The sequence below is a fragment of the Orcinus orca genome, chromosome 11 (assembly GCF_937001465.1).
Source record: "Orcinus orca chromosome 11, mOrcOrc1.1, whole genome shotgun sequence".
Lineage (NCBI taxonomy): Eukaryota > Metazoa > Chordata > Mammalia > Artiodactyla > Delphinidae > Orcinus > Orcinus orca.
The window spans coordinates 51,390,877-51,408,805 of NC_064569.1; the positions used below are offsets into that span (position 1 = coordinate 51,390,877).

Below are 17,929 nucleotides of genomic sequence, written 5' to 3' on the forward strand. Positions count from 1 at the left end.
CAAAGCTTGACCACTGTCTGTGTTTTTGTTTTTAACTGCGGTACAAAACACATAACATAAAATTTACTGTTTTAACAATTTTTAAGGGTACAGGTCGGTAGCGTTAAGTATATTCACATAGTGGAACAGATCTCCAGAACCTTTTCACCTTGCAAATCTGAAACTCTACGCCCATGAAACAACAACTCGCTGTTTGCCTTATGTATAAAGTTTTACTGTAGCACAGCCATGCTCATTCATTCTCGTCTTGTCCAGGACTGCTTTGCGCTCCAACAGCAGAGCTGAGCAACAGTGACACAGGCTATATGGCCGACAAGTCTGTAATATTTACTATCTGGCCCTTCACAGAAAGTTTGCCAACCCCTGGTCTAAAACTAAATGCACCTTAAGAGAAAGTAAGAATTTCCTGAAAACTAAAAATTGCAAAGGCAAATATTCTGCTCTAGCCTAAGCCTTTGGGTCTCAGGCAAATATTGGGGCTAATCTCTCACAAAGCGACCTTTTATTATTATTATTTTTTACATCTTTATTGGAGTATAATTGCTTTACAATGGTGTGCTAGTTTCCGCTTTATAACAAAGTGAATCAGTTATACATATACATATGTTCCCATATCTCTTCCCTATTGCGTCTCCCTCCCTCCCACCCTCCCTATCCCACCCCTCTAGGTGGTCAAAAAGCACCGAGCTGATCTCCCTGTGCTACGCGGCTGCTTCCCCCTAGCTATCTATTTTACGTTTGGTAGTGTATATATGTCCATGCCACTCTCTCGCTTTGTCACAGCTTACCCTTCCCCCTCCCCATATCCTCAAGTCCATGCTCTAGTAGGTCTGTGTCTTTATTCCTGCCTTACCCCTAGGTTCTTCATGACATTTTTTTTTCTTAAATTCCATATATATGTGTTAGCATACGGTATTTGTCCTTCTCTTTCTGACTTACTTCACTCTGTATGACAGACTCTAGGTCCATCCACCTCACTACAAATAACTCAATTTCGTTTCTTTCTATGGCTGAGTAATATTCCATTGTATATATGTGCCACATCTTCTTTATCCATTCATCTGATGATGGACACTTAGGTTGTTTCCAACCTTTTCTTTAGATATAGAAAATTGTTAAAAAAACCAAATGGCTCCAATTTGCAATGTTTTAACAAATCATAAAAACGGACTGTTTAATTAGACCTGAGGTCCAAAGACCACCTTGTAGCTAAATGTAAAGACCTCCCATCAGAGTCTCTCCCAACATCTTGCTACCCTCTGATTTTTTCTCAGAAATAACCATGTGGTGCAGTTCCCTGTTCATGGGCTGCTTCTGAGGGTCCTCAAAGACCACCTAGACTGGAAAGGAGCAGCTCTTACCTTTTCCTAAATGCATTATCTAAAAACTGTATTGAAGAATTAGTCATTGGGGTCTTGGCTTGCCTAATTAACCAGTGCTTGTTCTAAAATTTAAAAGAAAAACAGAAGTTAACACCAAGTCACCACAGTCAAACTACTAGAATAGATAATGAAAAAGTTCATTTACTCGAGCAAAAAAGGAACTAACTGGAGCCTGTTTAAGCAACTTCAGATTTTCCCTCCACCACCCACCCCTACTCCCCTCCCCTGTGTTGGTAAAAAAAACTTTCTGCAAATTATCACTCATTCTTTAGCTTCTTCTCATCACCTCCTTAATGGCAGAAGGCCTGGGCTCCTTTGTTAGCAGCTTTAATAAGAGATTTCGTGAAAGATACTGGAAACTACTAACCAGAAGATTAAATTTGTAACTTGGGTCTACCACCCAAACTATAAAAGGATAAAGATCCACTTTACCTTCCTCTAAGTTTTGCCTAATAAGTCAGCATTCCATGGCCCTCTATCTTTCCTACCTAAGATAGCGATCATCCTTGGACCTTGGGAAAAATTTCATCATAGCAATTTCCTAAAACTTCAAGTCCAAATCTAGAGGATTCTTCTCATATAAATAAAAGAGTCACAGTTTAAAAAAAAAAAAACACAAAAAACATTGCCAAATACCATTTATTCTCTCCTCCCCATTCATAAAACCCTAAGCTGCCATCTCGCAAACTGTGATCCTCAAAGCCTTCTTTAGTTAGCATGCTTGACAAATGCTACAGAGCATCTCTTCCTGCTGCAAATTCATGTCAGAACACGAATAACTCTGAGAAATCCTGTAGCAGAGTGACTTATTTAACCTGAAGTTTCTAACCTCGCTTAGTCATGGGAACTTCTATGAACTTCCTTTGGAACACAGAGAGAATGGCACCCAGGTTTCAAACTCGGTTCACTCATCTTTAATGTCATCCATGGCAATCACATGCCTACAATGTGCCAGGCAACATGCTAGACGCTTCTGTGTATTTTAATCCATACAAGAGTTGCAGGAGAGGTCAGGATCCCCGACTTTAGAGAGAAAAATGCAAGTTAAGCATCTTGCTCATGGTCAGGTCACTGAGCTAGAAAGCGGTAATACGGACTCTAACTCCAAGACTCATTCTTTCTACCACCTCGCAAGCAACTAAGATTTCTGGGTAACGGGCATGAGGTAGTAGAAGCTTTCTGCCTTTGAACTAGCAAACTGCCCATCTCCTGTGCCATAGGAAGGGTAAGTGGTATATGAAGTGAACAGTATTTAGGTCATGGCCTGCTCTGGCTCATTTCTCCATTCAACTTCCCTTCCCAATCACGCTGCACTGTGTCACCCCTCTTCTTCCTACGCCTCGGGCCTGGTGAGGGCCACCCAAAGGAGACTGCTGCAGGCCCAGCTCAGCCCCAAGGGACATGTCTCAGCCACTGCCGGGCAGGAGGAGTGCCAGCACAGAGGTTATCAAAAGAGCCTGTGGTCAGGAAAGATGGCGTTTGTTTACCATTGTCCGCCGACTCTCCAGCTGCCCACTGGGTGTGTGGCACGAACTTTATCTGACTTCTGAAGCAAGCGTATACTACCTAGTATGTTAGCGACAGGTGCAACTACCTTTAAAAGATTTAGAAGGAAGACCAACTATATGATTCAAAGGCTCCCTGACAAGTATATTACACAATTAATCACATCGAGCATGGCTTAATGCAAGGGTTAGGGGAAGCTACCGTTCCATGGATGTTGAAGTTCTTGTTTCTTGGTGCAAAGACGTTCTGGAAGGTGTTCTGGTACTGAGGTGCAGCCGTCCAAGGCGAATGAGGTGCCGGAGTGGAGATCATCATGAAGAATGGCTCAGAGTTGGACTTGTAGTCCAGGAAGTCCAAGGAGACATTGGCCTGACATATACAAAGATTTGTCATTGCTTACCCTACTTCACAGTTGAGGACCTGATAGATACCTGTTCTCTGGTGAACAGGGGTACAGGGCCCTATTAGCTTTCCACCAATCTTAGCATGCAATCTATGTCACAGTCACTTGCAAGTGTGTTGCTGGAACAGATCGTTTGGCTTTCAGGCAAACACAATAAAAAATTGAAAAGCACACCATCGAAGAAAGCAATTAGGGTTCTGATGATTTTACATGACCTTAAAATTGTTATGCCTCCCATAAGGAAAAAAAATAGTAATTTGGCCATTTTAGTATTAACATATTAATGTAGCTTAGAGTATATACATTTATGCAGCTTAGAGTATACACATTTGATGCTTTAAAGAACATAAAAAGAGAGCCAACCTAATTCACAACAGTGGGAAAAGTGAATTAAGTTACTGTAATTTTACAAAAATATGTAGAGAATAGATATCCTAAGTTGTGCCAGCTGAAGTAGCTAAACTAAGTGAACAATATTAAGTCTAAATACACCACACCAGGGTTTTAATTTATATGGACTTAATATTTTCATTTGCTTCTCTGGAGATACTTTATGAGAATGAAAGCTTCCCACACACATGCTGTGTTTTTAATTTCCTAGTTGATTTACATCTTCATTTATTCCCAACACTAAACTCAAAAGATACTATCAATTTCTTATCACCATCCCATCCCCCTACTTTACTCCAGCCCTGTCAAGAAACCCTGTGGTTTCTCCAACCTGCCACGCACACTCCCTTTCTGTTCCCTTTGCCTGTGGCACTCTTTCCCCTGACCTGTATAGCTCACTCTCATCTCCTTTAGGATTTTGCCTAAATGTTATCTATGTAACTCCCATCCCCTGCCTTATTTCTCTAACTAATCGCCATCTAACAACACAACACACATACGGGTAAATAAAATCCTCCACTACAAGGTTACCGTCCACAGGATCAAAGACTCTGTTTCATTTACTGCTGAACACCTGCTATAATGGGTGCTGAAGTACTTGGTGAATGAATGCCCTATGGAGGGGCTGTCATTAGATACATCTTAGACAGGAAAGGACAGTCCCAAATTCCCGTCCCAATTTCAGTATTTTTTATATATAATATACAATGCCTGAAGAACTTCCCTATCCCTATCCCGCCACCCTCATGATGAAGATGCCATCTTGTAGCTTGTGAGTAAAACTGGGATCAAGAGTAGGAACCCCTACAAAGTAAAACCTCTTCGAAGTAATCTCTATAGTCTTAGAGATTAGCCTTTGGAAAAGGGATTTTCTGCTGGAATTTCAAGAACATTAGATCTGAGCCTGGCTTAATTACAAAGAAAAACACCCTCAGGAGTTTTTAATCAGTTGGAAATATTATTTGGCATTTAGACCAAGTTGTTATTCATGTTACCCAACATTAACAAATACAAGTAAAGATTTTCTAGGCAGAGAGTTTAATTAAACATGAGCTAAAGTGCAAGCACAGAGCTTCAGTAACTCACCAAAACATCTGTCAGGTAGTCCACACTGTAGTTCTCACCATGCTTCCGTGCCTTCCCATTGATAGAGAGGGTATAATTATAGTATTTAGAATTCTTTTCCTATTAAAGAGAGGAAAGTAAGATTTTTTATGAGGTCAGCACACAAAATGAAAGTTGGAAACCATGCTGGGCTAAACTATACTCTGTTTAAATAGTGATAAGACAAAAAAAAAGGTAATTGCTCAAGTCAATACTGAATTGGACTTTATGACTAGGGTTTTATTAACTGCTAGCACAGTTTCAATAATATGTCCTAGTTTAAAAAGCCAGAAATGGATCCGGTAGAACAGCAAAACATGTTGCTAAACCTTGTGGAATGCAAGAAAAGTATCCCACAAACAGAGTGACTCACAACTCAACAGACTTTCTTTTAAGGAGACAAAATGGTCAATCATAAAAGCAAACCAAATAATGTCAACATCAGAGCTACAGCAGAAAGTAAACAGCATCTGCAGGGTTGTGCGGAATTGCCACTGACTTCATTAATCACTCACCAAGGCATACCAGTAACTCCAGCCCAGAGGAACGTGTGCTAGTCCACCTGCATCTGGGGCTCCATACTGCAAAGCAAAACAAGCAGCGCATTAGAAGTCCTTAGGACGTGACCAGACCAGGAGGAAACAGGAAACTTTCAGAATCTTTTTAGATCAGTGCCTGAAACATGGTAGGTGCTCAATTTCCTCAAACACATAACAGTCAAAAAGTAAAGAACACTATCGTCCTAGGAACTTCTGAAGCAGGAGTTGGCAAACTATGGCTGGCGGGCCAAATCTAGCCTGCCTACTGTTCTGTGGGGCCAGCAAGCTAAGAATTTTCTTCCAAACATTAAAAAATATAAACACCAATCAAAATCAACTATACTTGAATAAAAAAAAAAACAATCAGGGCTTCCCTGGTGGCACAGTGGTTGAGAGTCCGCCTGCCGATGCAGGGGACACGGGTTCGTGCCCCGGTCCGGGAGGATCCCACATGCCGCGGAGCGGCTGGGCCCGTGAGCCATGGCCGCTGAGCCTGCGCGTCCGGAGCCTGTGCTCCGCAACGGGAGAGGCCACAACAGTGAGAGGCCCGCGTACCACAAAAAAAAAAAAAATCAAAAGAGGAATATTTTTGTGACAAGTTGCATAAGATTGAAATTTCAGTCGCGGTGAAGTTTTACTGGAACACAGGCACACTCATTGGTTTATGTAAGTCTGTGGCTGCTTTCCTGCTACAACAGCAGAACTGTAGAGTCACTATAGAGACATATGGCCTGCAAAGCCTGAAATATTTACTTCTGGCCCTTTACAGGGAAAGGCCACATAGCTTAGGCCACATGGCTCATTTGCTGAGCTACTGATGGCCTAGACTGAATGGTCCAGCCAACCTTGTGGCTAACAGCCCAAATCATCAGACTACAAGCCACCAGCCTATCACTTCAGCTGTCCTGCTGGTGAAGTCTATTTTTGGACTCAATTTATCTAATGAGATGAATTAAGTGAAGAGACCACAGAATCATCCCATTTTATCTCGACAAGGCTTAATACTGCCCATTTAAGGCAGTGCCTCTAAGAACTAAATCTTTATTATTGTTATTTTTTTTTGGCTGTGTCTACGACACGGGGGATCTTAGTTCCCCAACCAGGGATCGAACCCGTGCCCCCTGCATTGGAAGCACAGAATTTTAACCACTGGACCACCAGGGAAGTCCCCTAAGTCTTTGTATTTTGAAGAATTTCTAATTTTGTATATGTTAGATGATCTTCAACATGCAAAGTAGTGTAAGGTCTCTTTATGACCTATAGCTTTAACCCATCACAGTGCTCATGATTCTTTTCAAACCGACTCATTTTTCATCAAATCCACAAGGCTGCAAATCCCCCAACTGTTGCGGGGAGGGGGAGAATTAACAAAATTCAGATCAGATATTAAGATCTCTAGCAACCACAGATGAAGTACATAAGAAAACGTGCATCTTCTCTTTGTCCTGAATCCCCAGTTTTATTTTAAGAGATAACCCTAAACACTCTCAAACATATTATTTCTTTTAAGCCTGAACTTCGACTAAATGCTAAGGCCAATGTGGTGGACTCGAGGCCCTGAAATCTGGCCTCGGCAGGTCACAGTGAGGCCTCCCTCCATCCAGGCCCTCAAGGCCAGCACACTAACCACTCAGCCACATGCTTCAATGGTCTGAATGTCTCAGGCTCTGCGTGCTTTTCCTTCATCACTGATCTCTCCACAATCTGCTCCCAGTTTTCAGAAAGTGGGTTAACCATTAAGCTGCTATAATTCAGGAAAAGATGCCCAGAGGAAAAAATTCTTCACTCCACTCCTGATAAAGGGGGAAATGGAAACAAAGATACCATGACAGCCAAAGGACAAGCAGAATTCTTGAGGAAAAGGGGGAATATGCCTCAGACCACAGCAGTCCTAAGACAATTTTTAAACAAATGCTCCAGAGACTATTTAAAGAAAGAATAACCACAGTGCCCAAATCATGTAAATACGTTCATGTAAGTTCTGGTTTAACAGGCAGATTAAGAGAAAACAACATACACCGAAAACCGTTTAACATGACTTGAACGGATGCTAATTAAAAAACAATTAACATGAATCATACTAATTCACATTCAAGAAGCTGTTTTTTAAAAAGAAAGAACGGGAATAATTAGATCATTCAACATACCTCATTTAAGTATTTCCCTGCAAAAAACGTTTGATAACCACACATTGATCTGAGAATTGCTGGGAAAGTATCTGGTTCTTGGATCTTCTGCCAAGACTTACTACTGCAGTTTCCCTCCAAAGTGTTGTTAACGACGTGATGGTTATGTGGGTACTTCCCTGTCAGGATACTGGCTCGGCTCGGACAGCAAAGAGCACTTGGCACATACTACAAACGGAAGAGAAGCAAAAAAAAGCAAAGTTACACAAGACAGACGGATTTCTCATCATTTCTAAACAGAAAGCAAGCTGCTCAATGCCCCAAAGTCAAATTTCTAATTTCCCATGGAATAGAGGTTTTCTTTATACATGACACATTTCAGAGCTGCTTTAAGTCCCCTAGTGGAGACAGTAAAGCAGATAGAACCCAGAAAACAGATTTCTTTTTCAGCTGGTTTCTTTCTACAGAATAACCTAAAGTTGTTCTAATTTCATCTGCCAAAGAAATATTTACATGCAAGGAATACAGCATGGTGGGAGCTAGGTCTTGAACAAAGATAAAGAATACTACTTGAATCTAATGTGGCAGAGAAGTAGAGGTTCATTTTCAGGCTGATCTGTGGCTTTATACATTTCTTGCATCACTTTATACACTGGACACAAATTTTTTTCCTACTCTAATTATGCTCCTATTAGCTCCTGTGATCAACGGAATTATCCTATTCAACCCAATGTTTGTCTAGGTCTTAATACTCATCACGGATCCACTTTACAGAAGGGTAATAGTAGCTTATACTCGCACCAGCGGGGAGGGAATGCTCATTTGAGCACGCCCTTGCCAGAATTACATATTATCCCTTTGAAATACTTAGCATCTCTTCGGCCTTTCAAACTGGATTTGGCATTTTTAAATACCGGTGAGGATGAACATTCTCCTCATGCATACTGACCAACTGTGTTCATGTGAATGGTTTGTTCATGTGCTTTGCACATTTTCCCCTCTTGTGACATAAAATTTGAGTTAAGGAAGGATTCAATCATGTTACAAATACTTCCCATTTTTTACTTTTGCTTTTTGAGTTTGTTACATGTTTGACTTTTATAATTTTCACATTGGCAACTCTTGTAATTCTCTCCCTTTTATATTTCCTGACCTATTTTTTGGCCAATGCCACACTGCTCACTGGATCTTACATTTAGTGTCCAGCAGGGAAATCTCTTCCTTTAAACATTTTACCTTGATTATTCTAACCTATTTATTATTCCAGATAACTTCTGAATCACTTAATTCAGCCTAAAAAAAATCTTGCTGGGACTCTGATTAGAATAAGCATTTTATAATCTTGCGTCTTTCCACACAAAATGATGTGCATATCTATGTATGAAGTATTGGGTTGGCCAAAAAGTTGGTTCGGGTTTTTCCGTAACATCATCTGTAATGAACTTTTTGGCCAACCCAATACTTTATCACTCACAAAATTTTGTAACTACATTTATAGGTCTTAACCATTACTGGCCACCACCAGCTATTCCTAGAGTCTATATTTTCCTGCTGTATAAGTGGGATCTTCTCTTCCCCATGTTTTTCTAACTAGTTATATGGAAGAAAGTTACTTCTATTTTTTCATTTCTACCTTACTAAATTCTATTAGTTTAAAAAGTTTTCCAACAACTCTATGTTTTCTAGGCAGAAAATCCAGACAAGTGGAAATAACAATTTTTGTCTTTTTCCAGTACTTTTATTCCACAAGTACTGAATTCCACAAGTACTCTGAATTCCACAAGACTTATGCCAATGACTAGACAGTTCAGAAGAACATTAAGTGAGAGATATTGGGCCCTTGTCTCTTCCCTAACAGCAGTGCTCTGAGACTTTAACCTTAACCGTAAGTTGTGCTATTTGTTTGAAATATTCGTCATAGTACGGACGTAACAGTTTAATAAGTTACAAGGAAAGGATGCCAACATTTCAGAGGACTTTCAAGCATCCATTGAGATGAGTATCTAATTTTCCTCCTTTTAACCACTGATATGCTGGTAAACAATATAATAACCACCATTATGTAGTGGTACTTACTCTACGTTAGGCACTGATATAAATGCTTGCTTTACATGTAACAATCCATTTAACCTCCGAGACAGGTTTTAGTATCCCTATTTACAAATGGGGAAACCAAAGGCCAAAAAGGTTAATAAGCTGCCCAAGGTCGCACAGCTAGGAGAGAGGCAGAGACAACATTCAAAACAGGGTGATCTGGTTCCAGAGTCTGCTGTTAACCAGCACTAGCTGCTGTTCAGTGGATTTCCTGATATTAAGCTGGGCTACCACTGACTCGGTTATGAGCATGGTTCCTGAATTTGATTTGTCAGTATTTTACTTTGGATCTTTGTATTTATGTTTACATGTGTACATACACATATATTTGTATTTACATATATGTCCACACACATGTACACACAGTTGTTGTTGGGTTTCTTTCATTTTGCTGCTATTATCTTCGTTAGGTTTGGCTATCAGGGTTAATTGGGTTTTGCAGAGTAGCCTGCAAGCTTTTACCATGGAACTAAATTTACACAGTACAAATGTTAACCGTTTCTTACAATCCATTTTCAAACCTCAGTGAAGTTTTAAATAAACTTCTCTAGTTCTGAGTTGTAGATGAGAATGGCTTACAAAATACCTGTAATTAATCTTCAAGTGTTAAGAAGTGATATTTCAACTAAACAAATCTATATTACATTAAATAGACTCCTTCCCTCAGATCAGGCATTTAATTAGAAAAAACCCACAGAAATTACAGTAGACGACCCAAAAGAAAGTGTTTCTTCTTAGAACATAAACACAAAGTGTAACAAAATTAAATCAGCTTCAAAACTTACAGCACTGGAGAAAGTCATCCCCATCCCTCCAATGAGAGCCTTGGTTTTCTTTAGTGGTGTCTGTAAAGTAAACAGTTATCTGTTGAACAATTTCTTCCAATAAACTAAAACACACAGAACAAAATTCATGTTTTTTTGTATCTTACTCTCAACCTTTTATTCCCAAATGATCAGCTCTATCTGACACTAAGGAACAGCCAAGTGTCCCATGTGATTCTGGAGATGAACCAAACAAGTTTGGTTACAGTCAGTTATGTCCTGTGCAAATGTTCAGGGAGTTGTAATGCTTGCAGGAAGGGAAAGTTCACAGCTGATGGCATTATTCTAGCAATGTTGATTTCAATGTAATGAAATTTTGGTGCCCTTCTCTGATTTGTCACCAGCTGCCTTACAAACAGGTGGGGCAGATCTACCTCTATTAATTCACCTTTAGAAGCAGGATATGAAAAATGATATGAAAGGAGTCTTCCATCCTTTAAAACAGAAATAAAACAACACTTAGGTTCTGAAAGCCAGACAAGGCCCCGACACTAACTCAAATATCAGGCGCTCGGTGGTGAAGCCCAGATGCACGCTTTTTGACTATAAGCTCATGGCCCTCTGCACTAGACCAACCACCACCTCAGGCAAAGACTCGAACTAAGTGGCAAACACATATACAGAAAACCTTGTCAAGCAAAAGACTAGTCAGAAAATTATTTCGTTTATATCCTTGCTTTTCATCTTTTGCTCAAAACTTAACATCCTGACAAGTAGAGAGAACAACTAGTTTCAAATCCTACAGCAAGGATAAAAAGTATGAAGATGGCCACTTAGATATAAATAATAACAATAAAAAATACTAACGATCTTTATCGAGATTCCAGACAGCAAGAAAGGATGATGTGAAGAAACTTATTTCAGTTGTATTATGAGTCAGTTCATAACGATTCTGAAGTTCCTGTGAAAGCTGAGACCATACTGAACACAGTTTTAAGTGTATTTTGTTGTGTAATAACTTCTTAAAGACTAATAACCCAAATACATAACCATGTTAATAAGAGGGTCATTTTCAATACTGTAAAAAAGTTATCCCCATTGTTTTATACAGATGATAGAAAACTTAAGTAATCCATTAGCTAGAGAATTCTAACTTATTCAGGAATTTTGAAAACTCATGTGACAAAATTCAACATCCATTTATGATAAAAACTCTCAAAGTGGATACAGAGGGAATGTGCCTCAACATAATAAAGGCCATATATAACAAGTCCACAGCTAATATCCTACTCAACAGTGAAAAAATGAAAGTTTTTCCTCTAGAATCAGGAATAAGACAAGGATGCCCACTCTTGCCATTTTTATTCAACGTAGCATTGGAAGTCCTAGCCACAGCAATTAGACAAGAAAAAGAAAAGGAATCCAAATTGCAAAGGAAGAAGTAAAACTATCACTGTCTGCAGATGATGTAATACTATACATAGAAAATCCTAAAGACACCACCAAAAAACTAGAGCTCATCAATGAATCTGGTAGGGTTGCTCGATACAAAGTTGATATACAGTTAATGTTAATAAAATTAATATAGTGTTGCACTTCTATACAGTAACCGTGAACTATCAGAAAGAGAAATTAAGGAAACAATCCCATTTACAATCACATCAAAAAGAATAAAATACCTAGAAATAAACCTACCTAACGAAGTAAAAGACCTGTACTCAGAAAACTATAAGGGACTGATGAAAGAAATTGGAGATTACACAAATAGATGGCAAGATATACCATGTTCATGGATTGTAAGAATTAATATTGTTAAACTGACCATACTACCGAAGGCAATCTGCACATTCAATGCAATCCCTATCAAAATATCAATGGCATTTTTCACAGTACTAGAACAAATAATTTTAAAATTTGTATGGAAACACAAAGCACCCTGAATAGCTAGAATAACCTTGAGAAAGAAGAACATGCTTGCATGTATCATGCTCCCTGACTCCAGACTATACTAAAAGCTACAGTAATCAAAGCACTATGGTGGGACTTCCCTGGTGGTGCAGTGGTTAAGAATCTGCCTGCCAATGCATGGGACACAGGTTCGATCCCTGGTCCGGGAAGATCCCACATGCTGTGGAGCAACTAAGCCCATGTGCCACAACTACGGAGCCTTTACTCTAGAGCCTGAGAGCCACAACTACTGAGCCTGTGTGTCTCAAGCCTGTGCTCCACAACAAGAGAAGCCACTGCAAGATGCAACTAGAGAAAGCCAGTGCACAGCAACAAAGACCCAATGCAGCCAAAAAAAAAAAAAAAAGCAGTATGGTACTGGCACAAAAACAAACATGTAGATCAATGGAACAGAATAGACAGCCCAGAAATAAACCCACACACTTATGGTCAATTAATTTACAACAAAGGAGGCAAGAATATACAATGGAAAAAAGATAGTCTCTTCACTAAGTGGTGCTGCCAAAACTGGACAGCTTCGTGTAAAAGAATGAAATTAGAAAATTTTCTCACACCATATACAAAAATAAACTCAAAATGGCTTAAAGACTTAAATATAAAACATGACAACATAAAACTCCTAGAAGAAAACACAGGCAAAACATTCTCTGACATAAATTGTAGCAATATTTGCTTAGATCAGTCTCCCAAGGCAAAAGAAATAAAAGCAAAAATAAACAAATGGGACCTAATCAAACTTATAAGCTTTGTACAGCAAAGGAAACCATAAACAAAACAAAAAGACAACAGGTCGGGAGAAAATACTTGCAAACACTGCAACCAACAAGGGGTTAATTTCCAAAATATACAAACAGCTTATGTATGTCAATATCAAAAACAAAAACAAAAACAAAACAAAACCCAAAGAACCCAATCAAAAAATGGGCAGAAGACCTAAATAGACATTTTTCCAAGGAAGACATACAGATGGCCAGCAGGCACATGAAAACATGCTCAACATCATTAATGATTAGAGAAATATAAATCAAAACTACAATGTGGTATTACTGTATTACCTCACACCAGTCAGAATGGCCATCGTCAAAAAGCCTACAAATAATAAATGCTGGAAAGGGTGTGGAGAAAAGGGAACCTTCCTACACTGTTGGTGAGAATGTAAATTGGTGCAGCCACTACAGAAAACAGTATGGAGGTTCCTTAAAAAACTATAAGTATAGTTATGATATGATCCAGCAATCTCACTCCTCAGCCTGTATCTGGAAAAGACAAAAACTCTAATTTGGAAAGATACATGCACCCCAATGTACACAGCGGCACTATTTACAACAGCCAAGACATGGAAGCAACCTAAATGTCCATCAACAGATGAACAGATAAAGAAGATGTGGTATACATATATATACAGTGCAATATTACTCAGCTATAAAAAAGAATGGAATTTTGCCATTTGCAGCAACATGGATGGACCTAAAGATTATCATACTAAGTTAAGTAAGTCAGACAAAGAAAGACATGTAATATTATATGGTATCACTTTTATGTGGAATCTAAAAAAATAATACAAATGAACTCATTTACAAAACAGAAACAGACTCAGACACAGAAAACAAACTTATGGTTAGCAAAGTGGGGGGTGTGTGAAGAGATAAATTAGGAGTATGGGAATATATATAAAAACAGATTAAAAAACAAGGATTTACTATATAGCACAAGGAACTATACTCAATTATCTTGTAATAACCTATAATGGAAAAGAATCTGAAAAAGAATATATATGTATTTATGACTAAATCACTTTGCTGTACACCTGAAACACAACATTGTAAATCAACTCTAGCTCAATTAAAGAATAAATAAAAAGCTTCTGCAGAGCCAAGAAAACCATTAACAAAATGAAAAGGCAACTTATACTGAATGGGAGAAAATATTTGCAAGTCATATATTTGATAAAGGGTTAATATGCAAAATATATAAAAAACTGATACAATAGCAAAAAAACAGCCAATTAAAAAATGGGGAGAGGGGACGTCCCTGGTGGTCCAGTGGTAAAGAATCTGCCTTATAATGCAGGGGACGCAGGTTTGATCCCTGGTCAGGGAGCTAAGATCCCACATGCCATGGGGCAACTAAGCCTGAGTACCGCAACTACTGAGCTCATGCGCCTCAACTAGAGAGCCTGCGTGCCACAAACTACAGAGCCCATGCACTCTAGAGCACACACACACCACAACTACAAAGCCCATGCGCCCTGGAGCCTGTGGACCACAAATAGAGAAGAGAAAACCCAAACACTACAACTAGAGAAGCCCGTGCACTGCAACGAAAGATCTCTCATGCCTCAATGAAGGTCCCGTGTGCTGCAACTAAGACTGGACGCAGCCATAAATAAATAAGTAAGTAAGTCTTAAAACAAAACAAAAATGGACAGAGGATCTGAAAAGACCTTTTTCCAAAAAAGACATACAAATGGCCAACAGGTAAATGAAAAGATGTTTAACATCACTAATTGTTAGGGAAATGCAAATCAAAACCACAATGAGATAGCACCTCACACCTGTTAGAAAGGCTATCATCAAAAAGACAAGAGATAAAAAGTGTTGGTAAGGATGTAGACAATAGGGAACCCTTGTGCAATTGTTGGTGGGAATGTAAACTGGTTCAGCCAGTATGAAAAATCATGTGGAGGTCACTCAAAAATTTAACAATAGAACTACCATGTGGTCCAGCAAATCCACTTCTGAGTATTTATCTGAAGAAAATGAAAACAGTAACTCGAAGATATATATACCCCCATGTTCACTGTAGCATTATTTACAATAGCCAAGACAATGGAAACAACCTAAATGTCCATCAATGGATGAATGGAAAGGAAGATGTGGTATATATATACAATGGAATATTACTCAGTCATAAAAAAGAATGAAATATTGCCATTTTGATAACATGGGTAGACTCTGAGGGCATTATGCTAAGTGAATTAAGTCAGAGAAAGACAAATACTGTATAACCTCACTTGTATGTGGAATCTAAAAAAACAAGAAAACCCAAGTTCAGATACAGAGATTGGACTAGTGGTTTCCAGAGACAGGAAGTGAGGGGTGAGGGTGGGTGCAGTGAAATGGGTGAAGGGTGTCCAAAGGTAAAAACTTATAGTTATAAAATAAAGAAGTCATGGGGATGTCATGCACAGCATGGCAACTACAGCTAATAATATTGTATTGCACGTTTGAGAGTGGCTAAGAGAGTAGATCTTAAAAGTTCTCATCACAAGAAAAAAAATTCTGTAACTATACATTATGATGAATGTTCACTATATTTATTGCTGTGATCATTTTGCAATATATACAAATATCACCATGTTGTACACCTGAAACTAACATAATGTTTTATGTCAATTACACCTCAATAAAAGAAATAAATTTAAAGAAAAAAAAAGGTCTTTGATGATTTTCAGTAGCTCCACAATAGGTTGCCAGGGGATGCTAGAGATACATAAGGTCTTTGCTAACCTTCAGAAGGAATGTCACCAGCCATGATTTCCCACAAAACATCACTGGGTGCTATCCTCAAGTAAAAAACACTGGGCTGAATGAAACATTGGTTTGATGAAGAATCTGAGTTACAGTGAGTACACAGGCAGGGGAAACAGGAATGCAAATTATAAATAGTAAAAGGACTATGTGAGCTGATTACAGGGAACGATGGTCAAATTGTCTGGTATTTATGCAAAGCTACCAAAGAATATCTGATTTATAGTAAGACTAAATTTTGTGATTATAACACATTTACTAAACACTTAATGTGTGCCAGGCATTGATCTAGGCAATGGTGGACAAAAGATAGAAGGTCCCTGACCTCATGATCCTTGTACTCAAACAACAGGTAAACAAACAATTATTTCAGGCAGTGAAGAGTAATATAAACCAGGACCATGTGCTTGCAGGTGATGACAGCAAAGGGGAAAACTACTTTCAAGAGGTGGTCAGGAAAGGCCTCCTTCAGGATGTAACTTCAGTACTGAGTCACATGATGAGTCAGCCAGGCAGAGCCCCAGAAGAAGATGCTTTCAGGTTGAGTGAACAACTAATATGCTGCCAGAAAAGGAAAGCAACACGTGTGAGGGCAGAACAAAGGCCAGCGTGCTAGAAGCAGCACAGTAAGTAAAGGGAAGAACAGGGTAATAAGACAAGGTCACAGAGGTAGGCAGGAGTCAGACGATGATGCAGGGCTGCACAGGAATTCAGATTTTAGTTTAAGTAAGAAATGTATATTAATAACCATAACCTTTAAAACGCTAATGGTAGTACAAGTGATAACCATACTCTGTGCTTAATCAAACAAGTCCCAAACAGGAAACCGCACTGTACCAAAAAACGTGTGTGTGCGTCCATGCTAACCTGAATGATAAAGTGGATCCTTAAGATCTAAGCAAAGATAGTGGCTGGTCACGTTAAGGCCAAACTACATTCTTTAAGAAACAGACAATCTTACACTTGCATATGACTAATGTGCTACTTTACTCATCTGAAGCAAAAAAACCCCCTAAGGAGTCATCTGCTTTCCTGGGCCCCATATACAGCTGCTCTGAAATAAAGTTTTGACAATTCGGATAATTCTATGGCTAACTTTTAACAATGAAAGATCACTTTGCCTTAAGCAAAGACATGATGTATTCATTCTTCCCCTACATCTCCTTCCCTCACTTCCTTGAGGTTTTGACCAAGTGTCAGTTTTTCTAGAGAATGATTTTAAAAATACTAACCTGTGCTTCAGTGAAGAATAGTGTGTCCATCACCCCATAACAACATTCAAGTAAAATCAAGAAATGGATGAACGGTTCCCTGGGCAAAAACTAAAAATGGGGGCTTCCCTGGTGGCGCAGTGGTTGAGAGTCCGCCTGCCGATGCAGGGGACGCGGGTTCGTGCCCCAGTCCGGGAAGATCCCACATGCCGCGGAGCGGCTGGGCCCGTGAGCCATGGCCGCTGAGCCTGCGCCTCCGGAGCCTGTGCTCCGCAACAGGAGAGGCCACAGCAGTGAGAGGCCCGCGGACCGCAAAAAAAAAAAAAAAAACCTAAAAATGGAGTCCCACAGATGAAAGCTACAACAAATACAATGAACTGTTAAAGATGATGCTACCACATAAAAGACTACTTCAAAGATGATCGCAAGATTCCACATCAAACCACAATCATACAAGTGCTATAATCCTTTGACCTGAGTTAGTCTGGGGGACTGATACTTGTTTATTTGCCAACTATGGCAGCAATTCATGATCTTTTTTTGGGTCAGAGACCTCCCTCTCTCCATAAAAATGAAAATAATACACACGAAGTATTATGTGTAAATTAAGGAGTTCCGCCACTGTGGAGAACAGTATGGAGGTTCCTTAGAAAACTACAAATAGAACTACCATATGACCCAGCAATCCCACTACTGGGCATATACCCTGAGAAAACCATAATTCAAAAAGAGTCATGTACCAAAATGTTCATTGCAGCTCTATTTACAATAGCCCGGAGATGGAAACAACCTAAGTGTCCATCATCGGATGAATGGATAAAGAAGATGTGGCACATATATACAATGGAATATTACTCTGCCATAAAAAGAAACGAAACTGAGCTATTTGTAATGAGATGGATGGACCTAGAG

General features: G+C 39.2%; 1 protein-coding gene across 3 annotated transcripts in view; it reads right to left on the bottom strand.

Moving 5' to 3' along the window:
- Positions 1–17,929, bottom strand: part of GNS (glucosamine (N-acetyl)-6-sulfatase) — a 52,502-nt gene that overhangs the window by 31,426 nt on the left and 3,147 nt on the right. For all 3 annotated transcript variants that reach the window (XM_004276593.4, XM_049693975.1, XM_049693976.1), the window contains exons 2-7: positions 10,330–10,389; positions 7,472–7,678; positions 5,301–5,366; positions 4,768–4,866; positions 3,090–3,257; positions 1,362–1,444 (exon numbers count right to left, since the gene is read on the bottom strand). In XM_004276593.4, the coding sequence (XP_004276641.2) occupies positions 1,362–1,444; positions 3,090–3,257; positions 4,768–4,866; positions 5,301–5,366; positions 7,472–7,678; positions 10,330–10,389 (683 nt within the window). The remainder of the gene's footprint in view (positions 1–1,361; positions 1,445–3,089; positions 3,258–4,767; positions 4,867–5,300; positions 5,367–7,471; positions 7,679–10,329; positions 10,390–17,929) is intronic.